The 25,739-nt window shown below is 37.8% G+C and overlaps 1 protein-coding gene, 2 long non-coding RNA genes and 1 pseudogene across 3 annotated transcripts; 3 read left to right on the forward strand and 1 right to left on the reverse strand.

Moving 5' to 3' along the window:
- The first annotated feature begins 3,786 nt into the window (after positions 1-3,786).
- LOC126593924 (uncharacterized) lies at positions 3,787-5,556 on the forward strand. Its single transcript, XR_007613060.1, has 3 exons — positions 3,787-4,165; positions 4,621-4,706; positions 5,402-5,556. It is a non-coding gene; the product is annotated as an uncharacterized LOC126593924 (long non-coding RNA).
- Positions 5,557-8,833: 3,277 nt separating this feature from the next.
- On the forward strand, positions 8,834-9,837 carry LOC126594527 (protein MIZU-KUSSEI 1-like). Its single transcript, XM_050260880.1, has one exon. It carries the CDS (start codon positions 8,941-8,943, stop codon positions 9,709-9,711), a length of 771 nt encoding a protein of 256 aa, XP_050116837.1. The 5' UTR covers positions 8,834-8,940; the 3' UTR covers positions 9,712-9,837.
- Positions 9,838-17,913: 8,076 nt separating this feature from the next.
- LOC126593988 (uncharacterized) lies at positions 17,914-19,332 on the forward strand (annotated as a pseudogene).
- Positions 19,333-19,437: 105 nt separating this feature from the next.
- On the reverse strand, positions 19,438-20,482 carry LOC126593989 (uncharacterized). Its single transcript, XR_007613091.1, has 2 exons — positions 20,276-20,482; positions 19,438-19,938 (listed from the first exon to the last, which is right to left on the reverse strand). It is a non-coding gene; the product is annotated as an uncharacterized LOC126593989 (long non-coding RNA).
- Positions 20,483-25,739: the final 5,257 nt, after the last annotated feature.

The following is a 25,739-nucleotide window of genomic DNA, read 5'->3' on the forward strand; positions in this document are numbered from 1 at the left end:
CTAGAATGAAATTTCTTCCCCTTGCCTTTATACTTGAAATTATTCCCCCTGAAATTGTTGTATGTACCAGATCCTATTTGAGAAACAAAGGCATATGGACCAGTTGGGGGAGAAAAAAGCAACTGCTGAAACTGTGTATACTGAGGCATTTGACCCATTTGTGTAGTATGAGGCATGTGAACTAAATTGGTCATCTGAACACCTTACACCATTTGAGGACCTGGAGAAAACTGACAGGATGAGGAACCATGAGGAAAGACTTCAGAAGAAGGTTTGGCACCAGATGGTCCTCCTAACTCATACATAGAGCCGGAGCCATTAACATACATTACAGTCATCAATGGCTATTTAAAACCTTCCTCAAGTGTTGCTTCTTCAGCCTTTAACTGAGACATGAGTTCTTTCAATGAGACCAGATTTTCTCTTCCTCAAATAACAGCCTTAATAGTATTATATTCAGGTGGTAAACCTCGAAGAGCAACAATAACAATGTCTACATCATAAATGACTACACCCACGACAGCTAACTGATCTCTGCAATCTTTGATCATTGTAGATAAAGATCAACAGATTCTGCCCTTTTCTTAATGTTCTGTAAATCAATTTTCATCTGAACAATGTTTGTTTTGGTCATACTAGAAAATCTCTCTTTCAAATTATTCCACATTTCCTTGGAACTTTGACACCCAATGACACAAGATAACACAGCAGAAGGCAAGGTGGCAGTGATAAGGGTCATTAAGGCTTTATCACGAATTTTCCAGACTTTGTATGCATCAGTGATAGAAGAATTATCAACCACAGTACCATCATCAGTTTCAATTGTAGTATGTTTTGCAGGACAAGGTATATAATCATCAAGAAGCCCCATAATACCATTGCCCTCTAAGAGTAATTCAATTTGAAAGGTCCAAGTAACATAGTTAGCATCATCTAACTTTACTGTCACAGTAGTACCAACACTTGGTATCAAGGAAGAGATAGGCGATTGAGTGAGAGCTAATTGAGCAACAGTCACCATATCGAAGAAATCAACAATCCTTAACAATCAACAATCTTTAACAATCCACAAGCAATCAACAGATACACCAATAATTCGCAAGAAATCAACAATCGACAAGTAGCAACAACCGATCAACACTTCAATTCACAAGAATACGAACAACCAAAAGCAAGAGAGCAAAGAACACAACAGATACCTTCAATCGACACGATGAGCTGCAACTTTACCCAAAAATCCCCAAATTCTAGGGTTTGAGTAAACAACCGACTTCGACCAAAGAACATCCGACTTCGAGCAAACACCAGAATGCCACCGGAACAAAGAAAAGCGGAAGCACCGATCACCGTGATCATCAAACAATGACGTCAGCCATTGTCGGCGATGATACCATGATAACAAAACTAATGTATGCAATGCAGAGAACAATGAAGGAGAAAAGCATCGAAGAGAGAGAACAAACTTAGAGAGAGAAAGAGGAGGGAAACTTTCAGTTTTTCATTACCTTACAATTGTGACCCACTTGACTTGTAAATACAACACACATATAACTACCTCTAGATCAGAGTCAGAGACAGCAACAATAGTGCGCACATACAAACTCAAGTTCTTCGATAAGCTGCTATGATCATAGACCCAAGCGAATTGGACAGCCAAGGGAAGCCTAAAAATAGTTGGAAATTATGCAGTGTGCAACAAGTGGAGCAACTAAAATCTGTGGTGAGGATTTTGCCTGTTTGGATGACTGGAATTGTTTGTTTCTTAGGCATGCAGCAAATGAATTCATTCGGGATTTTTCAAGCGATTCAAATGAACAAATCGACTGGTCCCAAATTCCACAGGCCTGGATGGGCCTAACACCGATGATTGCACTTTCCATATGGATCATAATCTACGAGATCATCTACATTCCTCAAATGCAGAAAAAGAGCAAGAACAAAACCGAAAGATTGACAATGGAGCAGAGGTTTAAGATTGGAATTGTGATGTCAGTTATGTGCATGGTTGTGGGTGGACTTACAGAAATGAAGCGCCGTGACTCAGCTTTGGCACACGGGACTCTTGAGTCACAATTAACCGTTGCATTGCTTGTGCCGCAATTCGCCTTGAAGCCTTTGCTGCAATTGCCTTGATGGAGCTGCTCACCACTCAATGGCCTCAGAGCATGAGGACTTTTGCCGGAGCGGTTTTCTTCCTCAGCTTGTCCATTGCAAACTACCTAACCACCATTCTTATTAACGTGGTCAAAAAATTGAGCGGACTGAACGGAAATTCATCATGGTTGGGAGGTAATGACCTTAACAAAAACAGGCTTGATTACTACTATTACACCATAGCTGCCTTCGGGGTCTTAAATTTGGTGTATTTCCATTTCTTCGCGCGCCATTACCTGTCCAATGACATTGATCAACACTCCGAAAAGCTGTCCAACTCCGAATCCTCAGACGACAGATAAGGGTTGTAGTCTTGTAGACAACAGAAATTGTACTATACTCTATACAATGAAAAGGGCTGTAGGTTTTCTTACCAAATTGCCAGACACGAGCTTAGCCTTTAGTATGTTTTTGATGCTCCAATATCGAAGAATGTGTAACATGTTTGACGTGTGATAAAAGGACTAACGTGAAACATGTGACACAATTAGACTACCTAGAAATTGTAAAATTGAACTGAATGACCAAAATGGAGCACGAAAACATGATCAGGACCGCTACTGTAATTAACCTTTATAAACTTTTGTATGAAATTACGGGGGTCCTAGAAATCAGAGTGGCTTTAGCTACCTAGGCTGCCACCGTAGGAACAACTCATCTCCGTGAGGATGGGCCTGCACTTCATTGAGATACGGCCCCATGTTCCGCCTGGTCCAACCAGTGTAACTGTGTAAGGCTGCAGTACTAGCTATAATCCCGGGCTTGCATCCTTTGGAGAGGCCTACAAGACTCCATGAATTTCTTTTACTTTATTAATTGTAATCAACAATTTGTTAACAGTATTTTTAAAGAAGATGTTAAAGTGTCAAAATCAACACTAACAGTAAAAAAAATCAGTAATAATATTTTCCAATTTAAAAGAAAAATCTGATGTGACATATGAATTGGCAACCCTCACCCTTTCTGCCAAAATTGGCAACCCTCAACCTTGCTGCCAATTTGGCAGCACCTTCAAATTATACATATACTAAAACCTAGTTCCCCCAATCACTGTTTTTCACTTTTCGTGAACAATGAAGTGACGGAAATGCCCTTTGTTTTCTTCTCACTCCCAAGTTTTGTTGTTTGCTTGGTACAGCAAAATTCCGATTTTTCCCTTTTTTACCACGGGTCACTCATAGTTTAACCCTCTGTTTTTGTTTCATTTTCTCGATGTTTCTTTCGGCTTCCGCTTCTTTCTTTCTTGGCCACGCGTCGATTATCGTCGAAGGGCTGGTTTGGTATTGCTGTGCTTTGAAAAAAAGCTGATGTGAGAATAAGCGGCTGTGAAATAAATCAGCAGAGTGTTTGGTAAACTTTTTTGTAAAAGTGCTTTTGGAAAAAAAAAAAAAAAGCAGTCTGATAGTGGGTCTTTTCATTAAAGGAGCACTGTAGCTCCGTGTGCTTTAAAAAAAAACCAGTTTTCCAAAGCTGCAAATAGCAGCTTCAGCTTTTTTATTTGATTTCAGCTTATTCTCACAGCAGCTTTCAAAATAAGCCCTTTTTTTTCAGTTTACCAAACACCTAAAACCCTCACAGCTTTTTTTCATAGATGCTTTTTTTTTAAGCACCTCACTCCCAAACCACTCGAAGTCACCGCTCAGACTTTCTTCCCGATATTTCCTTCTGTTTCCATTTCTCTCTTTGTGGTCTTCTCTTCTCTCCTCTCCTCATCTCTCTATTCCGTTTACCTTTTCACTGCCATCAACCCTTGCTTCCTTTCTCTCTCGCTCACAGCCACCGCAAAACCCCTCAAGCCCTCAAACCCTCAAACCAGCAAATTTAATTCCACAATCTCTCACACTTAATCTAAACCCTCGAATCAAAAACTCGATTTCAAGTATCAAGCAGCCAGGTTTTTGGGTGTTGGAATTCCGGCGAACTGTTTCTTGCCGGACTCAAGCGAAACGGACCACGCCGTTATTACCAATCTTCATGGCTTTGTATCTCAGGTTCAATGCTCAAATTTAAGGTATGAGACTCTAAGTCTGAGGTTTCAAAATCAGGGAGGGTTTTGTTTAATTTCAATATCAGTGAGGCTTTTTTTTAACAAGGGCTTCAATTCAATTAGGGTTTCGGTTAATTTCAATTTCATTTTCTCATATGAGTTTTAATTTTGCATTTAATCTAATTATTTTGATTATAATTCAAAAAATTTGTGTAAAGTAGGTTTTTTATTGGAGAAATGGTGGACCTTTTAATTGTGCCTGCTGTGTTAGTGGTCGTTGTTGGACCGGCAAGAAAAAGTCTACTGCGCATAACACCATGCCTGCATTTTTGCAGCAAGGACCAAATCAAGTAGAACTATTTGGGTATTTATCCTAAACCTAATTATTCTAATTTAAATGGAGTCTACTCTAACAGATACGAATTTGTATTATGTTATCAAATTTGATTTTTCTAATTTTTGATTTTGAGGTTTTGCAGGAAGTGCTAATATACTGATTTTGTGGAATCTTTGTTCTTTGCAAGGTTTTTCTGGCTGATGTAATACTTTTGCCATCACTCTCCAGGTATGATTATGTTTATGTTTTTTCTATTTCCAAATTATGTATTGTGAATATTTAAGGTATTTAAACTTAAATTGGTATTACTTGAACTGGAAAAAGGTTTTCTTAAACGAAAAACAATATGACATGAAGCTTGATGATCTAATTGCGCATTGAGTTTTTTGAGTGAGGGATTTCGGGTTTTCCACCAAGTCTCTCTTATTTTAGTTTTTGAGTTGCATGTAATACTTTATGGTCAATGAATATCGGTATGTGTGTGTGTGTGTGTGTATAATATATATATATATATATATATATATATATATATATATATATGTATGTATGTATGTATGTATATATATGTATGTATGTATGTATGTTTAAAACTTAGAACCTATCAGACTGTTCCTATTGATTTCCCTTGCCTCTCTTCTCTAACGAAGAAAAATGTGTTAAACAAAAAGCTAAGCATTTCAATGCTTTTTTTATTATTGTATCCTAATATCACCAGTACCACTACTTCCCTTTAAGCCCCTTAAGTTGTCATTGAATTGCAAACCGTTTTGAGATTTATCTCCAAATCCTACCAATAGCTTAATTGCTTGGATTACTCAGAAACCCCTTATGTGATGAACCATATGAAAAGAATCGGTTTAAATCAAATAATTGTGAGATAAACTTCTCGAATATTGACTCTTTATCAATTGGTACTTCTATAGGTGGCATGATGCGACAGTCACATCAGAGTTCCATCGTGCTTGAGGTGGGTTACTCACAGAGCCATGTTCGCTGTATTATATTCAAGGTTTGATTTTCTAATGCACTTGCTATACACATTAACCACAAAAATTATTTAAAATTCTTTATTGTTGATTTTTGCATTATTTGTTGGGACATATCCATTCCCCTCTGTGCTTATAATTTTTAATGCAAGGAAAACAAGCAAGTTGGGAAATAGTTTTGAGTTCCTTAAAAAAATTAAGATTACTGATTTATTTCCCTTATTTCAATGTCAATGCAGCTACGTAAAATCTACCTAACTAATGGAGAGGACCTAGCGGTTGGTTGTGGTAAAGTTTTGGTTAGTAAGTTCCTACTGCGACTCATGTGAATCTGTTGCAGAGTGGTTTTAGTGTGAATTTCACCTTTCAAGCATTATCTAAATTGCTTGAGTGCTGGAGTGCTCCAATGTTTGAATTTGATCTTTCAAATTGTATCTTCATTGCAGTCCATTAGGGAAATTTTTATTAAAATGTAATGGATGCCTTTGGTTAATAATGCATATCAAAGACCTTTGAATCTATTGATTCAGATGTTTGAACAATAATGCATATCAAGACCTTTGAATCTATTGATTTAGATGTTTGAACACAGTTGAAGCTCACTATGTTGTTTTTCCAGTTTGATTAGCAATTGTTAATTAGAGTTGCCTAATTTTTTTACAGAGTTTAGGGCCATTTAACAAAAAAAAGTATTGAGTGATATGTAAGAGTCTAGAAGCAAACCTTTTAGAGAAGTTGAAGTCATTTGGAGTAAATTAATAAAATTTGACTATCCTGGCCAACATGTTTTTTTTACTATTGACAACTTCTCAACCATATTTACTGATTGCAAGAACTGGTTGCATTTGGAACCCGCAACATCTCGCGGGCAATTTTTGCTAGTATTTTACTAATTGATTATTAAAATCAGGCCCGGCCCATGCCCAATGCAGGCAGGGCAACCGTCTAGGGCCCAAAAAAATTCGAGGCACCAAAATTATTAGGGCGGTATATTTATACATGTTTTTATAAGAGTATAAATTTATAAAATTTGGTTTAATGACAAAGAAATTTAATTAGAAGTGGTGGTCTTGTCATTTGATGATAATGAAGAGGTCTTGGGTTCAAAACACTACATGTGCATATTTATTTTTAAATTTTTACAGATTTCTTTTCATAAGAGTATAAATTTATAAAAGTTGGTTAAATGATCAAGAAGTTTAATTAGAAGCAATGGTTTTTGTTGTTTAAAATTTACAAGATTTCCTAAGTTCAAAATGCTATATGCGTGTTTATTCTTTTCAATTTTTATGAATATTTGTTTGGATAATTTATTTTTAGTTACTAGCTATTAGCTATGTGGGTTGCTATTTTTAAATATTCGTTTGAATTCAAGTCTAATCTTCTATAAAGAGTAATACGTAGAGCAAATTTGCAAATCATATGACGTGTCATCAAAATGTTTAATTTAGTGCCAATTCATTACTTATACATATTAATTAAAGACTCGAAAACATCATTATCTTTTTAGTCTCATATTGACAAGGTTTAGTAAAAAGGAAAAAACACCTCACGATTTATACAAAAGCACTTTAAAAGTTCAGATGGAAAACAAAACTCATCGTCTATCTACATGTAAGCTCGGAGTTTTTTTGTTTCCTTCTCTGGATACAAAATAAATTAGTCTTTCTGTGTTTATTATTGAGTTTGAATTGCTTTTCTAAGTATAATTTTATTGATGTCTTACATGTGAAAATAAATAATTTTCTTATATGAAGTTATGGCACATTTTTTGGCATCACACCGGCCTCAAAATTCTCTGGACCAACCCTATTGAGTGTAACACAAGGTATAACTACTAGGCAAACGATGACTGCCACGGTATTGTCTATCTACTTGTATGCTCGGAATTTTTTGGTTTCTTTCTCTCGATTCAAAATTAATTAGTCTTTCTGTGTTTCTAAATTATTGAGTTTGAATTGTTTTTCTAAGTATAAATTTATCGATGTCTTACGTGTGAAATAAATAATTTTCTTATATGAAGTTAGGGCACATTTTTTGGCACTACCCCGGGCCTCAAAAATCTTTGGATCGGCCCTAATTAAAATGCATTCTCTTGATTTATGTTTATTTATTAAAACTATTCATAATAGTTACCTAAACTATTATACTAGTCTAACTACACTTTTAAAGATGTCAAATTTAAAATTGACATTTTCTTTGGAGATGCTCTAAGAATCGTGTAGGTCAATTAGTTAAAAATATAGGGTGAAGTGCCGATTTAGTTCCTGAACTATCATTTCAGTGATAATTAGGTCCCTAAATTATTTTTTTAGTAAAATAAGTCCCTAAATTCATTAAAAAAATACTAATTTCATCCTTACTATTATGTCCAAAGCTATTTTATCTAATTTTTTGTCAACTTATAGAGTGTAATATCGTTATTTTCTCGCCTCCAATTTTTCATCAACTTAAGCCCTTAACATTTCATATAGGTTGCGAATCTAACGTCTAATTTACCCTCTAATGTTAACTCCATACACTATTTCTTTATGAAAAACTATCAATCTACCCTCCAATGTGTATCACATGCAAGTAACGAGACTTAAATTGACGGAAAATTTAATGTAGTAGCTTCAAATATAATATTAGGGATGTAATTTGGCATATTTTTACAATTCAAGGACTGATTTTTTTCAAAACAAAATTATTTAAAAACCTAATTTTCACTAAGATGATAATTCAATGACTAAATTGGCAGTTCATCCAAAAAAATATAATTTTTGTATTTGATGTCTCGGGTTGGATTTCGCCCTCTTCTACTATCACTTATATTAAATAATATCACTTATATTAAATAAAAAGTTGCAACTAATTGTTACTATGAGACCTGATTGAAACAATGAAATTATGGAGAATAAATTAAAATCCAAGTCAAACTACGAGACCTGATTAAACCAATGAAAATTATTGTTCCTCCAAATAAAATTGTCGGACGCACATGCCGCTAGTGACATTTTCGTCAAAAAAGTTAATAATGAAATTACAAACAAAGATCCAGTTGTTAAAAATTAAATCCCCAACCAAAAATGTCGAAACCTTAACATTTGTGGCAATACGACATCTAATTGTTCCAATGCACAAAGACGTAAATCCAGAATCGATTGCAATGGAAGTTGTACACTACTCTAACCAACTGGACTTGACGGCACATATTTCCTTAGTTACACGAGGCGAAAGGCTGGCTAGGCTACGTGTCATGTTTCTGCAAGGCTTCGCTTGCAACGGCTATTAGCACTTCTATACTTTTCCCGCGCAGTCTCCGTATATAAATATATCTCTCTCTGCACCCACCGTAAACCACCAGACTCCCAAAACCTCTCGGAGACCCCTTCCTCTCAAATTCCTAAAACCCAAAAGAATCAACCTCTCAACGTTTGGAATTCGAAACCCTAAAGCCCCAACTCCCAAGAATCCGATCGAATTATCCAAAAACCATGACCAAGATCAACGCCCTCCATCGATTTCTTCTCCCCTGCTTCTCCCCTACCTCCGCGAAATCCACCCGCTCCGCCACCGCCGCCCCCAAGAAACGCCTCAGCACCTCCTTGCGCAACGACCTGGACGACATCAACGCCGCCGCCGCCAAAGCCCTAGATCCCCAGGACCAAGATTCCCAATCTTCCACCTCGCCCACCCCCCAAAACGAAGTCGTCTCGGTGGTTCTGCCCCAGCAGCCCCGCCCCTCGAAATCCATGGTCATCGGCACAATCTTCGGCCACCGCCGCGGGCACGTGTGGTTGTGCATCCAGCACGACCGCCGCTCCACCAAACCCACCCTCCTCCTCGAGCTCTCGGTCTCGACCCACCAGCTCGTCAACGAGATGCAATTGGGGCTCGTCCGCGTGACACTCGAGTGCAACGAGTCGGACCGGCCCCAGCTCATTGATTGCTCGCTCCTGACCGTTCCCATTTGGACCGTTCACATCAACGGCCGCAAATTCGGGTTCGCGGCGAGAAGAAAAGCGAGCGAGAAGGTGAAATTGATGCTGAAGCTGATGCAGTCGATGACGGTCGGAGCCGGGGTAATGCCGGCTGGGTTCGCGCTTGGGTCGGAGGCGGAGTCGCATCAGGAGGTGATGTACATGAGGGCGAATTACGATCACGTGGTGGGAAGCGCTGACTCGGAGTCGTTTCATCTGATTAACCCGGATCAGTGTCCGAGTCAAGAACTCAGTGTCTTCCTGCTCCGGTCCAGGCACTCTTGAATCTGTGAGCAAAGACTCAAAGAACACAGTTGTATTTAACTCCGTGAGCAAAGATTCAACTACCACAGTTTTCTTTCTTTTGAAATTTGAATCAACTGCTGAAGTGGGAACTTGAAAACTAGGTGTTTTCTTTAGAGGGGGATAATAATTATGTTTTTGTGCAGATTGATTAGTTTTTGTTTAGGGCTAGCTTAGCCGAATCCGACAGTATCAACTGTACAATGTGTATCATCTCAGAGGTGATCAACAGATTAATCGTGATGAAATTTCAGATCATTTCTCAGATTCTGGAACAAAAGAATTAAAGTTGGGAATATTAGATTAAATTGATACCGCAGCAAAAAATGTAGCAAGAATATTTTGATGCCAGAATTGAGTGTATAATATGTTGTTTTGAAGAGAATTGCAAGCAGAACAAGCCCATCATGTTTAAAGCCAAAAACGATGGTTTAGACTTTGAAAATTGCATTTTGAAGTTTGTAATAAAAATCGGACTTTTTGTTTTACGTTTGATTTACTTATTTTCCATTCCCTAATACTCTCCTCAACTTTCCTAGGGTTGGATTGAGTCTATGTAAGGCTTACGGCTTCTATATAATCATCACTCATGAATTAATAAAATTAAAAAAAAACATTTCAGGGTTGGATTAAGTCTATGTAAGGCTTATGGCTTCTATATAATCATCATTCATGAATTAATAAAAAAATAAAAACCTTTGAGATTTTCTCTTTAAACGGGTGGATTTCAGCCTTCTAATTCTTGGGTTTACGTTTGTATCCCATTGACAACTCTTGTGACGAGTCAATTGGTATCAGAACATGGATTTGTCTTTAACTAATGGCAATCGATCATGGGAGAAGCAAAATCCTAAGCCACGTTGTTCGTAAGGGAGTACCAAATATTGAAGGGGAACACATTATGGATTCGCCCATAGCCAACCTCATCAAGTTGATCTTGAAGATATTCTTATTTTTCTGGAAAATGATTGCATTGAAGGCTTTCTGGTGTTGGTTGAACCGACTTATTGTTAAGCAATTCTTTCTTCCGATTTATAGAAATTGTATTTGGAAAGGAGTCAAGCAATCATTAGAAAAGAAGCTAAAATGATGGACACTGATAATTCATTATGCCAAGAAACGGTGGAGGTCAAGATAGAAGAGAAAAAACAAGTAATTTTGCTTGTTGAGAATCTTGTTGAAGAAGATCTCCCTTGACAACCCAAAAGTTGAGACTCAAGAAATTGAAAATATAGGTAACTGAAATAGTTATAACTTTGGATAATCAACAATTTAATAAGTTGGAGTTTAACTCCATGCTTGACCAAACAAGAAAATTGGAGAGAGAAATTTTTTATCATCGATTGACATATTTCAATATTTTTTATGGAATTAATTTCATGATTATTTCACTTGAGTACACTAAGGCCTGTTTGGCAGTTTGGATTGTACTGACTATTTCTGTCGGATATGATAAATAGCCACCGGATAGTACTGACTAAATTAGTCGGAAATTAAAAAATGGATAAAAGCTGAGAGGGAGTGATGCAAAAACTGAGAAGAACAGCATTTTATTGGGATCTAATTTTCAGGGCATAGACGGTGATGGAGAGAGAGAGAACAAGAGCGAAGAGAAATTGGCTTACCCAGTTGTCTGTATGGTTGTGTTGTGACTGCGAGACAGCGAGTGAAACGGGAGCTGAGCCAGAGACAAAGTTTTGTTTACGTAAGTGAACCTGCACACTCCCACTCTACCCAATCATTAAAATTCTAATTAAAGTTCAACACCAACTACAAACTCTAAATTCGACCCCAATAGCAAACCCTAAAATTCAAAAATTCTAATTAAAACACAAAATTACATAATCAATTGCATAATTAGAGAGAAAATAATAACTAGATTCAATCAATTGAAAAAAAAAATTGCAAGAAAAATAGGAGGGGGAAGAATAGAGGGAGGGGTGGAATCCCAGAAGAAGAAAACTGAAAAGATGAACCTGGGATGAGAGCAAGAGTGCCTCTGGAGAGGAAAAGAGAGCGCATGGAGCGGAAGAGTGCCTCTAGAGAGGAAGCGAGAGCGAGCCCGACTAAGTTATACCGTGAATTTGGACGGTATAAGCAAGCGGGTAAACACCGTGTAAAAAAGGTAGGCCTGTATTATTTAATCCGGTGCCTATTTAGTCCAAACACCGTACACCGTATTATTTGTACTATCCAATGTCTTATATGGTGTGCCAAACAGGGCCTAAAAGTCGGGCATCTCGAGCTGAAAATTTTATTTGCTTAACAAGGGTGTTGTCTATTAGCTATCAAGATCATTTCAAGGAGAACTCAAGGTTGAGTTGTGAAATCCCGTCCCCGGAATTTCATTATTCATTACGTATCTCGTAATTCAAATTCGTATCTCATGTTTACATTATTTTTATTAGTTAATTTTAATTCCGTAAATTTTGGGAATTAAATCGAATAGTTATCGGGTTTGAATTTTCGTAATTAATCTTTAAAATTCGTTGACCTTTCGAGATCACAATTAATGTTTTCAAATAGATTTCGACCCACGAACGCATAGGCGAAGGCTGTTTGTGAACCAGAATAAGAAAGGAAACGTTATGGATGTTAGAAGTTTCCTAAAAAAAATAAAAATAAAAAAGGAGGAGGGGAGCTGCCAAATGGCAGCAAGGAAAAATAAACAGAGGAGGAGGAAGATAGACCAACAGGGGGGAGGAAGGAAAAAAAAGGGAAGAGGAAAAAGAAGGGGTTGCGGGAGGAGAAATTTTTAGTTGTGATGGGAATACAAGTGGTACACCACGTGTTTTAATAGGTGTGGTGGGAAATTTTATTTTTTAAGCTATTAACTTTTTAGCACACATATCCCACAATTTGTATAATGACACGTGGTGTACCATTCCGTGTACCAGTCACAATGAAAAATCTCTCTTGCGGGAGAGAAAGAAGGGAATAGGGGAACCAATGAGGGGAGAGATCATGGAGGGAAAGGAGAGAGGTGAGTGGCATCCAACCAAGGCTTTTCCTCTTGACCCGTTACCCAACAACCCGACTCGGTTCGGGTAGACATTTCCGACGGGTTTTCCGTCCATTTTTTTGTGATTCACAACCTTCCACTCCTACCTAACAACTCCCTAGCCTTCTCTCTTTCACTCTCACCCAAAAACCACTTCGATTAGGCCCGATTTTGGGAGGAACGGAACCCATTGGGTCCATGGGTGTTCCGGCGAGACACACCAATTCCGAAGGTCCCGACCACCACCACTACCACCAAAAGGTTGCTCTCAACCCCAGGAACAAAGCCCAAGCATTGGTGGAGGTGTAAGAGTTCGTATGGAAGTCAAATCGAAGCACACCCTTTTCTAGGGTTCCGGCGGGTTTGAGGAAAATTGCTCCCCTCACTGAGATCTACATGCTTGTAAAATTTTGTAATTTCTGGAAATAGTTGAATTTTCTAGCAAGTCAGGATGGTTGGCCACCACATGCAGCGGCGTGTGGGCCGAGACCTCACCTACCCCTCATAGACTATTTTGGATACCCTGATTCCATATGTGACATTCGATTGACGAAATCTCGTTGTATGACTATAGTTTTGATAGAGACCGCCACTTGGACATTATATGAATCGATGATCCAACTGTTGGATCATCACCAAAATTTAATGCGTAATAGCACGTAATATTTGAGGACTATAGAAACTTACGGATCGAGAATCTGACATACGGATATTCTTGAATTGGATTTGTAAGTTCGTAAAATAAAACGTTGATCGCCACTTGAATTTGTGATTGGCAGAGATCCAACCGTTGGATCGTAATTAAATTTTAGTATGCAGACCTTAGGAAGTCACGGATCCAGAATATTATGTGCGGATCTTTCGGATTAAATTGCTAGGGTGTGGACCCCACCATTGACTGAGAGTTGACTTTTGGTCAATAGGTCTTAAACCTTTTGTATTACTAGAGACTCAGTGAGGCTTTGCGGACTTATCTTAGTGAGTGACTTTAATATATGTGTGATATGGTTATACCTTGTTTTCTTATATTAGCATCTTTTGTGGATATGGCTTGGTTTTATAAATGTGTTTTCTATTAAAATGTGATTTTTATAATTGGCCATCGATCTATTTTTATCAAATGTGATTTGATTCATGGATTGGAAATATTTGTGAAAAAGTGATTTGAAGTGCATATTGAAATGCTTATTAAACTGAGGGCTAGTAGGGGACCGTTACCCTAATGTCACAGGGTTAAGTGACACCGAGTCTACACCATGTAACCGTACATGGATAGTCCTGCTTGGTTAATCCGTGTTGGGGGACCATACTATTTATGGATTGTGCTTGGTTAATCCGCGTAGGGTGATCCTTATGGCCATTTATACTTAGGGGTGATCATGCTTGGTTAATCCGCTTTGGGTGATCACTACCTAATAGTTCTGTAGCTGTAACTCTACTTGATTAATCCGCGTTGGGAGGTCACTAGTGGTCTTGCATGGTTAATCCGCGTTGGGGGACTATACTATTTATGAATCGTGCTTGGTTAATCCGCGCTGGGCAATCCTTATGGCCATATATACTTAGAGAGTGATCATGTTTAGTTAATCCGTGTTGGGTGATCACTTCCTAACGTATTTAAGAGTGACTCTGCTTGGTTAATCCGTGTTGATGCACAAAATCGGTGAGGACTTTGGTACAACAGAAAGTGTCAAGTTTGTGACCTTCGCTAGATTGCTCCGGTCACTAGTGTGGATAAATATGTAAATGGATAGGGATAGGGAAGCAAACACAAGATGTATATGGTTCACCCAGATTGGCTACGTCCACGGAGTAGAGGAGTTCGCATTAATTGTGAAGGGTTTACACAAGTACATAGGTTCAAGCTCTCCTTTAGTGAGTACTAGTGAATGATTTAGTATAAATGACATTAGGAAATATTGTGAAAGAATGATCTCTATTTATAGAAGAGAGTTTCTAGTTTCATTCTGACATTGACACGTGTCGTGTTGTGATTGACTTATGATGTTGACACGTGTCGCATTATGATTGGCTTCTGATGTTGACACGTGTCGCGCTGTGATTGGCCTCCTGGTTGGAGGGAAACTATTCTGGGTCCTTGACGGTATAACGTTGACCGGTGCTCAGTAGTTTCGGGATTGGTCAAGTATGGTATAAACAATCCGCATTGGGGGGTCACTGCCTACTTGGTTACTTTCTCAAGGATGGCTCTGCTTGGTTAATCCGTTTTGGGGGGCCATTTCCTGTTTGGTTACTTATATAGGCTTCGGCCGAACTGAGTCCCTCTAGCCCTAGTTTCTAATGTACATACGAATGATGATTTTTGAGAATCTTATGGTTTGAATTAGAAAAGCCGTTGGATGTCTGGGTGACTCCTTCGATGTTTTCAGCGACTTGATTATGATTTCATAAAGCATCATTCTATACTTGATGTTTATAGATTGTGATCGATGGCATGTTTTTATTGAATATCACATACTTGTATTATTGTCACTCACCTGAGCTTCACAACTTATCCGAGTGTCTGATTTGCCCAATATACCATTCCCATGATGCAGGCATTGATTTTACATGTGACAGGTCTGGGTAGATTACGAGAAACTACTTGATATTTTGGTTCCATTGAGTGGTCCAGAATGTTGTTGGATTCCGTTGAGTGATCCAGAATCCTTGTTGTTGCTCATTTCCATAAGGTTAGTCTAGAACCCTAGATTCAAGTGAATGGGAATTACCCACAATAGACCTTGTGAATTTATATACCATGTTACTACTCAAAATTCAAGTACGAAATTATATATAGCTCTTTAATTAAATTCATGAAATGATATGTTATCTCATTGATGGACTAACATAGTTAAAAGTCAAAATTGTGCATCTTTGATACATGAATTGATTAATTGATAGGATTGTGGAATGACGTTGGATATGATTGTTATTATTATGATTATTTTGGTTGATCAATGTGGCTTGAGAATAATACAGTGCCTCGTTGGTTATTTGATATGTTACATGTGATGGATGGAGGTATCATGTTGAAAATAAAGTAAATTATGTGATGATTGTTCGAGTGTAGTGTAAGGTGAACTATGAATGACTTGATCTCTATTGAGGGTACGTAGGCAGTTTAACGAGGAGGTTAGATGCAGCCATAAAGTGTACGCAAAATACTATGAGATTCGAATCTTGAGCTATGCTTTGTACATATCCCAAAGGCGATGTATGTTAGATTTACGGATAGTTGGTGACGTCACGCGTTGATTCTGAACGTATGTCGGGATCGGGGCATGACACGAGTTCTTTTCAAGTGGACGAGTCTAATGTAGGATAAGATTTGGGTCAATTACGTACGTTTTACTTCTTATACATTTCCTAAGACTCCTCTCAACTTCCCAATGGTCGAATTAAGTGTATTTAAACCTGATGATTTCTATTGTAATCAACATTATTCAAGATCATTAATTAATAAATAAAAACCTTTAAACTTTTCTCTCTAAACTAGTGGATTCCAGCTTTTCGATTCTTGAGTTTACATATGCAACCCATTTACCACGCTCATGTTGGGTCACTATAATAGCATGACTTCGTTATTATGGGTAATTCTTACAAGGATAAGACTAGTGTTCTAAAACGCGGTTAGGGCGGTCGCCTAAGTGGCGCTTAGGCACTGGACGTTGGACCGCCGCCGTGATTTTTCAAAAAACGTTCAATAAATCGGCAAGGGTATTAGGCGGTGTCTAGGTGGCTGACTGGACGGGCTAGGCGGTCTCGGCAGCAACTTGGCAGTTCTGTAAAAAAATTACACGTCGGTGTTTCACTACACATCGTAGAAGAGGGCGACAACATAAAATCTGAAAGAGACAGAGAGAGCGAGAGAGAGTGAGGGAAAAGAAAGCGAGAGAGAGACCAATAGAAGGAAAAACAGTGCAATTGCTTGAAAAAAAAAACCAAAAATTTGACCTGGACTCTTCGGATTTCTTCACTGAAGCCGGTAACGTTTTTGAGGATCTTTGATGCGCTAGACTAGGTTTTGGGCAATTTTGCAGCTCAAGAAGATGGGGAATTAGGCGGAGAAGACGATGGAGAAATAGGCGGAGCAATTAATCAAAGAAGAAGTAGAGGAAGATTGGAAGAGGAAATGGGAAAAGCCTCCTAATTTCCAAGGCGTCAAAACCAATGTCCCCTTATCTGATTGATTTCCACTACCAACTCCCCTTATCTTATCTAATTGATTTCCACAAGTTATAAATTATAATAAAAATAATTACCCACTTCACTATTAAATAATATATTATGTAATTACTACTTGGGCTTATAAGTTATAAATTATAATAAAAACAATTACCCACTTCACTATTAAATAATATATTGTGTAATTATTTGGAAGATTTATATATAGAGATCAATACTTTAACTATATTTCAAGAATCTGCACTAGTTTTTTTAAACATGTTAGTAAGAAACTTATTTAACACTTAAATAAACACACGTTATATGTTTGCTCCCTATATTTTTATTATGTTCCAATACTTTATGATAAACAGACACTTATTTACATGAAATACAATAGATTTACTTAAATCCGCCTAGGCGCTAGGCCCTAACCCATCGCCCGACTAGCGCCTAGTGTTTTTTAAAACCTTGGATAAAACCAGTTGTCACATCCTGGCCCAGGCCCCCACCATATCCCGGGCTCGACTCAGCCGTAGCATGATATTGTCCGCTTTGGGCCTTAACCACGCCCTCACGGTTTTGTTTTTGGGAACTCACGTGAGCAGAACTTCCCAATGAGTCACCCATCATGAGATTGCTCTTGCGCGAACTCGCTTAACTTTGGAGTTCCGATGGAACCCGAAGCCAGTGAGCTCTCAAAATGCCTCATGCTAGGTAGAGATAGAAATATACATATAAGGCTTACATAATCCTCACCCCTAGGTGATGTGGGATCTTACACCAATGACGTATATAATACTTAAATTCTCGAAGTAGGATGCTACATAGGTGGTTTTCATCCTTCACAAACTAACGTGATAAAAGGTGATTGAGCAAAACGAACTTAATCATTTTCAACGAACTTTAAACCTCCTCCACTTAATCCAATCCTTTTTTTCTTTACTGTTTACACTATATATTTGATAGTTAGAAGCTTCTGCAGAGAAATATCTTCACTGCCATTGCTGACAAAGATGATGGAAGGAAACGCTGAGGTGCGGGAAACAGATATGCCAGATGACATGCAGAGCCATGCCATTGAGTTGGCTTACAACGCTCTTGATCTCTATGAAGTTTCTGATTTCCGATCCGTTGCTCATTATATCAAACAGCTTCAATTATTTTTATCCGAAAAACTTGTCTATTCGAGTTATATTTTAATTTAATATAGACCAAACTACGGAGGTGCAGAAGGGATGAGTCCATTGCTCTTAAGCACAGGACTGCACCGCAAAATTAAATAATCTTTACTTCTTGTTTATGTAAGATATTATTCTTCAACAGCAGAAAACAAGGATTGCAAAAGTGGTTTTTTGATTGTCATCACATCTAATTATGTGATTAAATTATTGTCACAAGACGACCGAGATTAATTAGGATCCAAACGCTAACTTTTTCAGCAAGGTGTAATGGCAGTGATTTAGCTTAAACCCCAATTTAATACAATATATTTGGATAATATTTTCATAAGTAGCCGATCTCAGCTACCACTTTTGGGTCCAAATAGCATCTTTAAAGGGGTACCACTTCCTTTCTGTTAAGAGAAAAAGCTTAATGTTTTTAGTTAAGTTAATTAATTAAAAAGGTCTTGGGATGCTATAGGTTTGGTGTGCTATTATTTTCCTATTTGTTTTCTGGTTTGTATAGGGTATAAGGTTTTGCTTTAGACTGAATCTCACTTGTGAATACTAAAGCATATATTCCCCCTTCTACTTTGTTACACTTCCCCAATTGTGCGGTTAGTATGTATCAAGGAACTCCGACCACATTATTTGTTGGTGGCTTTTACAAAAATATGTGGTCTTTGACATTTTAATCCCTTCTAACTACACACGATAGTCACACCTGGTGTGAGAGCTGTCAAAGTCAGGCAACCTACCAAAGTTTTCCTCGTGAGTTGAAGTGGCAAACCCAAATTCAACTGCATTAACATTCACTTTCACCGTTGGATGTAAGGTTTACTCTGCTAAGAGAACCGAGTTTGCTAAGAGAACTGAGTTTTTACCTTATCTGCTACATTATTTGTGAATTCTAGCTTATAACGCTTCGTTCTGCTAAACAGAAAGTTGATGAAGCTTATGGCACTGCCTGGCACTGTGTGGTGGGCAAAAACTTTGGGTCCAGCATCACACATTTTAGTGGAAGTTTCATTTGCCTCCATGTAGAGACGAAAGAGTTCCTCGTGTTCAAGGATTGCAAAAACTCTAAGCAGGGAAGAAGCTGGGAGTACTGCAGATTGAAAGCCCAGAAAGTGATAAGGTCAACTAGTACCAAGACAAGTTGGAACTCGGCAAATGCTAGTTGCTTTTCGATTCTTGAACGAAATCAAATCTTATTGAACTAGGGTAATTTCACATAAATCCAAATCAACAATGGTCAGTTTCATGCCTCAACTATTTTAGTGTTCAGCTACTGCCGACAGGACGAATCAATCATGCCTTGCCAGTTGCCATTCTATTTGTTTATTTATTTTTTTTTCAATTTATGGATTCAGAAACTTTATATTAGCCAAAACATCCTGTTCATTTGAATTCAATCCTAAGACCAAACTAAGATACAAGAATTATACAATTTGTGAGCACTAATCAGGAAAATAATTCCGTTCTGTTACCTTAACAGAAATTTGATTGAAAATTTGTTATGACGGCGATTCCTTTTCGTCCAGACCGTAGATATGACCAATAGTTTAAGCATGTTTTGATGTCATAAGTGTCAAGTATGCACTTCACACTGGGAGATTCTGCTCATGTTTCTTGATACCACTCCAAGCAGCTTCAACAAGGGAAAACAAGGTTTTCCTGTAACGATATAGAGTTACAACATCGATAAAAAATATTACTGTCAAACTTTGAACTCGCCCTCTTGCCATGCCACTCACTCACGTGAGCTGGGTTCAGAACATCGTGAGACAGTTCGGTCTATATCCTTGTATCTGCGGTCCGATAGCAACCGAGAGAGAAAAAAAACAGGCTTTTGGAAACCAGCTGCCTATAAAGCTCCTGACAGAATTCCAAAGCAGCCTGTCAACAAAGTATACAGCAAATTTCTCCGTCCGGCAATAGTATATAGTTTGAATCGTAATCTTCAAGGATGCTCCATCACTTGAAAATGGTTATATCATAAAATTTCAAGATCTGTAAGTTACTGAAATTGTTTGCAAATAGCTAAAAAATTGTTTGGTGCAAGGAGTAGTTCTCTAAAAAACATAACAGAATGTTCATGTTCTTATTATTCTCATTAGAGAATTACTGTTTAGAAAATTACCCCATTCCACAAAAAATCCCATCATTTGATACGTGCCACAAACAGAAAAGTTGATCAGCACAGCAATCCTACCTCTGCAGTAAGCTAGAAGCACCTCGGCGGGTAAAATGATAGATGTTTTGGAGCTCCTGCTCAGTCCAATTGCAGAGAACATAAAAGAATCATCTGAGCAATATTGTAAGGAATATAACCTGAAAATACACAAAAAGACCAAGAACATAAAAGAATAAAAACATGCATTAAGTAGTAGCCTAATGACTCATGAGCTTAACAAGTCTTCTTGCATTGGCGGCAAGGACAAGGTAATCTGCATCCCAAGGACTAGATACAACAAATACGTGTGTGCTGATCTAAACCTCAGGATGCAGATTACCCAATCCTAACCCAATATCGAGTCATTGACTATATGAAGAAGACGGAGAAGAAAGTAAATGTAGTTAAAGGAGAAGCTGGTTGGTAGCAAGGAGGTGTGAGGCCAATCTGCATGATGGAGTTCTGTATTTATAGTGGTTCTTAAAGTGAGCAGATATGTATTCCGAAAGTATATTTATAGGTTAAAATATGCAATTTGCTGCATGATAGGGCCTTGTAAAAAGATGTTCTTCTATAAGCAATTATAACCAAAGAAAATGATGTTTCTTCCTTGACTGCTTTTTCAGGAGGATTAGAGATATCTTTTTAAAAGATTCTCAACATTTTTTCTTTTTTAGATTTTTATCAACTTTGGGAATAGAAACATAAAAGTGGTGAAGTATTACAGTATTAGAGCGATATTCTAGTCTACTCTGGACAACGGAGAGGGGGATTCAAACTTAGGTGCAGATGGTGAAGCATACTGCTCAACCCAACTTGCTTAAACCAAACTTGCTACGCCAAGGTAAGCGTCTTATGGTTTTAATTTCCAAAACTTTTCGCTTACACTTTACACCATCTCATCATGAGTATTCCCTAGCTAGCTCTCTCTTTCAAGGTTGATGAAACGGAAAGGAAAGTAGTGCCACAATTACATACATGTTGCAGCAGATTTCAAGGTCTCAATCAGCTTTTGGCAGCAGCAAATTTGATTCCTTTAGCTACTGAAATGTGCCTTTTTATCCCCAACTCAAAGCTTGTTCAGTTGCAGAAATTTGAGAAAGATAGCTACAACTTCTTTTATCTTGGCTAGAGTAATAAATATATATGGCCTACCTGTTAGCATACAGACTATTATCTTATATGTAAGTTTCTTTCAATCAACAATCTATGAATACTGGAGATTAAGAGTTTTAAGAGAGAGAAAGTGGAAATTTTAGAGAGAGAAAGCTAGAGCTTGAAGAAGAAGCAAAACTGAGATGATCTCTTCATTCACATGCACACTGAGCACATGTAGGAATTAGGAATAGAATATTCCTTCATCACATCAGCTAAATCTAGCCCTTCATTCATTTACCCTATAAGGTAATGACACATGGCATAAACTATCACTTACTCTAAGATTACATCTTAGCTGCACACTTGGACTATGATGCAAAGGCTGACATTTAAAACTGATTTCTTATTACATTTCAACATATACACTTATAAACTAACACTCCTTTCTAAGTGATGTGCTGAATCACTCCCAAAGCTGTCCTAAAAAATTCAAATCGATCCCTTGCCAAAGCTTTAGTGAATATATCTGCAACTTGTTCTTCAGTCTTGCAGTATACCAGATCAATCTCACCATCTTGAAGTGCATCTCAGATGAAATGAAATTTTCGATTAATGTGTCTGGTTTTGTGATGATGAACTGGATTCTTTGATATTGCAATTGCTGAAGTATTATCACACAACAACTGAGTTGGTTCTGCTTGTTCTTCCCCGAAATCAAAGAGTACAAATCTTAGCCAAATGGCCTGTGTAGTGGCTTCTGCTGCACTGATGTATTCTGCCTCTATGGTTGAAAGAGCAACACTGCTTTGTTTGATTGAGGCCCAAGAGAACACACCCGAACCAAGATTAAATGCATAGCTAGATGTACTCCTCAGGCCATCTTCAATTCCACTCCAATTACTATCACAGTAACCAACCAACACTGCTTATTTTCCATTCTCATAAACAACTCCATAGTTCATAGTGCCTTGTATGTATCTCAAAACTCTCTTAGCTATCCCCATATGCTTCTTGGTAGGATTGTGCATAAACCTAGCCAATAGGCTTGCTGCAAACATGATATCTGGCCTTGTTGCTGTCAAATATAGCAAACTTCCCACCATTTGCCTATACAAAGTCTCATCTGCCAGATCACTTCGATCTACTTTTGAAAGCTTTTCATTCATAGCTAATGGTGTTGCAACAGGCTTGCAATCCCTAAGTCCAAATTTCTCAAGCAAAATTTTTGCATATTTCTTTTGATGCAAGAAAATGTAATTATCTGTCTGAAGTACTCCAAGACCAAGGAAATGATGAAGTAATCCTAGATCAGTTATCTCATATTGTCTCATCATCTCACTTTTGAACTTAGCCATCATCTCCTTTGAACTTCCTGTGTAGATAATATCATCTACATATAGTGACACAATGAGAATGCCATTATGAGATGTCTTGATATAAAGTGTAGCTTCACTCGGACTTCTGTGGAATCCAGCCTTTGCAAAATAGGAATTTATTTCTCATACCAAGCTCTTGGAGCTTGTTTAAGCCATATAAAGCTTTCCTGAGCCTGTACACTTTGTCTTCCTTGCCTTGTATAACAAAACCAGATGGTTGATCCACATACACCTCTTTATTCAGCACTCCATTTAGAAATGCAAACTTTACATCTAACTGAAATAATTTCCATCCCTTCTGTGCAGCAAGGGCCACCAAAGTTCTCACAGTGTCAAGTCTTGCCACTGGTGCAAAAGTTTCATTAAAATTGATTCCAGGCTTCTGGAATAACCCTTTGCAACCAACCTTGCTTTGTTTTTCTGCACAGAACCATCCAGATTTAATTTCGTTTTATAAACCCATTTGACTCCAATGATTGGTTTATCAAATGGTCTATCAACAAGATCCCAAGTATTGTTCTTCTCAATCATAGAAATTTCATCTTCCATAGCCTTCTGCCATGATTCATCCTTGGCAGTTTTTTCAAAACATTCTGGTTTTATAATGCACAGATTACACTTCTCATATATTTCTGCAATACTTCTATACTTGAGAGGAGTGTGATCAATATCCTGTAGACATGTCATTCTTTCTTGATCACATATTTCAGTAACTGAGCTTGGCACAACATTCTCCTCACTAGCTTCACATTGTGTTTCAGAATCACAAGCATTTCCTTCATAGCTTTGTTCTCCTTCTGACATCTCAGTAATCTGGATACTCACCATTCTTTCCTTCTGTGCATTCCAATCCCAACATGCCTCTTCATTAAACACAACATCTCTAGAAATAGTTACCTTTCCAGATTCAATGTTATAGAGCCTCTATCCCTTCTCACAACTACCATACCCCAAGAAAATACACCTCTTGCTTGCCAAATCTAATTTTTGTCTCTGTTGACTTGGCACATGAGCATAACACAATGAACCAAACACCTTTAGATGCTTAATTCCAGGTTTTCTCCCACTGTAAGCTTCAAAAGGTGTTTTCTTATTTAAAGCTTTGGTTGGACATCTATTCAGGATATGCACTAAGGTATTGACTGCCTCAGCCCAAAATTCAAATGGAATTTCCTTCTCTAACATGAGACACTTAGCCATTTCCACAATGGTTCTGTTATTTCGCTCTGCCACACCATTTTGCTGTGGTGTGTATGGAGTGGTAAGTTGTCTTTCCATGCCTACATCTTCAACAAACCTGTTAAACTCCATTGAGGTGTATTCACCTCCTCGATCACTCCTAAGCTGCTTTAGCTTATATCCACTCTGCAACTCCACAGTAGCTTTGAACTTTTTAAACACACTGAGAACTTCAGATTTATGCCTTAAAAAATAAACCCAACACATCCTAGTGCAGTCATTTATGAAAGTGAGAAAATATCTATTTCCAGCTTTTGTAGTTGTCAACATTGGGCCACAAATGTCACTATTCACAAGCTCTAAAGGAATTGATGCTCTAGTAGTAGCTTCCCTTGAAAATGCTTCTCTACATTGTTTACCAAGAACACAACCTTCACATACTCCTTTAACTACTTTGATTTCTGGTAACCCTACTACCATTTCTTGTTCCTGCATCAATTTCAAACTGCTCATGTTTAAGTGTCCCAATCTTTTATGCCACATAGCAGTAGAGAAACATACATTTGCCTTGAAAGCAATATGTATTCCAGACTGTAATTTCATTGGAAAACTTCAAATTCCCTTCATTGGTACTCTAGCAACTATGTTGGAATATGAACTGTCATCATAGATTTCCACCTTGTGACCTCCAAACACCAAGTAATAACCGTGCTCCATCATTTGACCCACACTGAGCAAATTTTCTTTCAGTCCAGGCACAAGCATAACCTCCTTGATATATCTCTTGCCTATTTTAGTTTCAACTACAAGACTTCCTTTACCAGTTACATCAACAAGCTGTCCAGTACCCATTTCAACTTTTGTAGTTACATTCTTATCAATATCCACAAGTAAATCCTCCATTCCAGTCATATGATTACTACACCCACTATCTACATACCATACATCATCACAACCCTTTACACTAGTATTAGTTTGATTACTAGCATAAAACATGGTGGGTGTAAATTCTACCTTATTTGCATAATTGAGCTGTTGCACTGGTTTCTTGTTATTGCACTCCCTTGCAAGATGACCAAACTTATCACAGTTATAACACTTTGGTTTACCTTTGAATCGGCACTCACCAAAATGCAACTTGTCACAATGTTTACAAGGATTTCTAGCACCATCTGTGGGTTTGTTATCCCACTTCTTCCCTTTTGCCTTCCAATTCTTATGGTACTTTGCACTTTGATATCCAGTGAATTTTGCTGGTTTGGGATTCACATTGAGACTAGCAAATGCTTTCTCAGTTTTGTGTTCAGAATGTCTATCTAGTCGTAACTCAAAACTCTTCAAAGAGGCTACTACTTCTTGTACCTCAATCACATCCAAATCCTTCGAATGCTCAATAACAGAACATATAAAATCATAAGCTGATGGCAAACTAATCAATAACTTTTGAACAACTCTCTCTCGAGATAACTCCTCTCCATAACTCCGCATTTGATTTATCAGATCAAATAATTTTGTAAGATAAACAAAAAGTGATTCATCATCTCTCATTCTTGTATATTCAAATTCCCTATGAAGACCTTGCAATTTAACACTTCTAACCTGTTTATCACCATCGTACTCTTGCTGCAGAATATCCCATGTACCTTTTGAGGTTTCTTCATGAGAGATTCTGGGAAATATCTCGTCTGAAACAACTCCTTGAATCAGACCCAGAGCTTTAGCATCTTTCATCAGTCTCTCAACTAGGGTTATCTTCTCAATACTACTCGATCCCTTTTTTTTCTTTCTTCTTTCCATCAGATTCACCATCATCCTTCGAATCTAAACTTTCGAATCCTTTCTCAACCAGA

This window comes from Malus sylvestris, chromosome 12, assembly GCF_916048215.2.
Source record: "Malus sylvestris chromosome 12, drMalSylv7.2, whole genome shotgun sequence".
In the NCBI taxonomy this organism is placed as follows: Eukaryota; Viridiplantae; Streptophyta; class Magnoliopsida; order Rosales; family Rosaceae; genus Malus; species Malus sylvestris.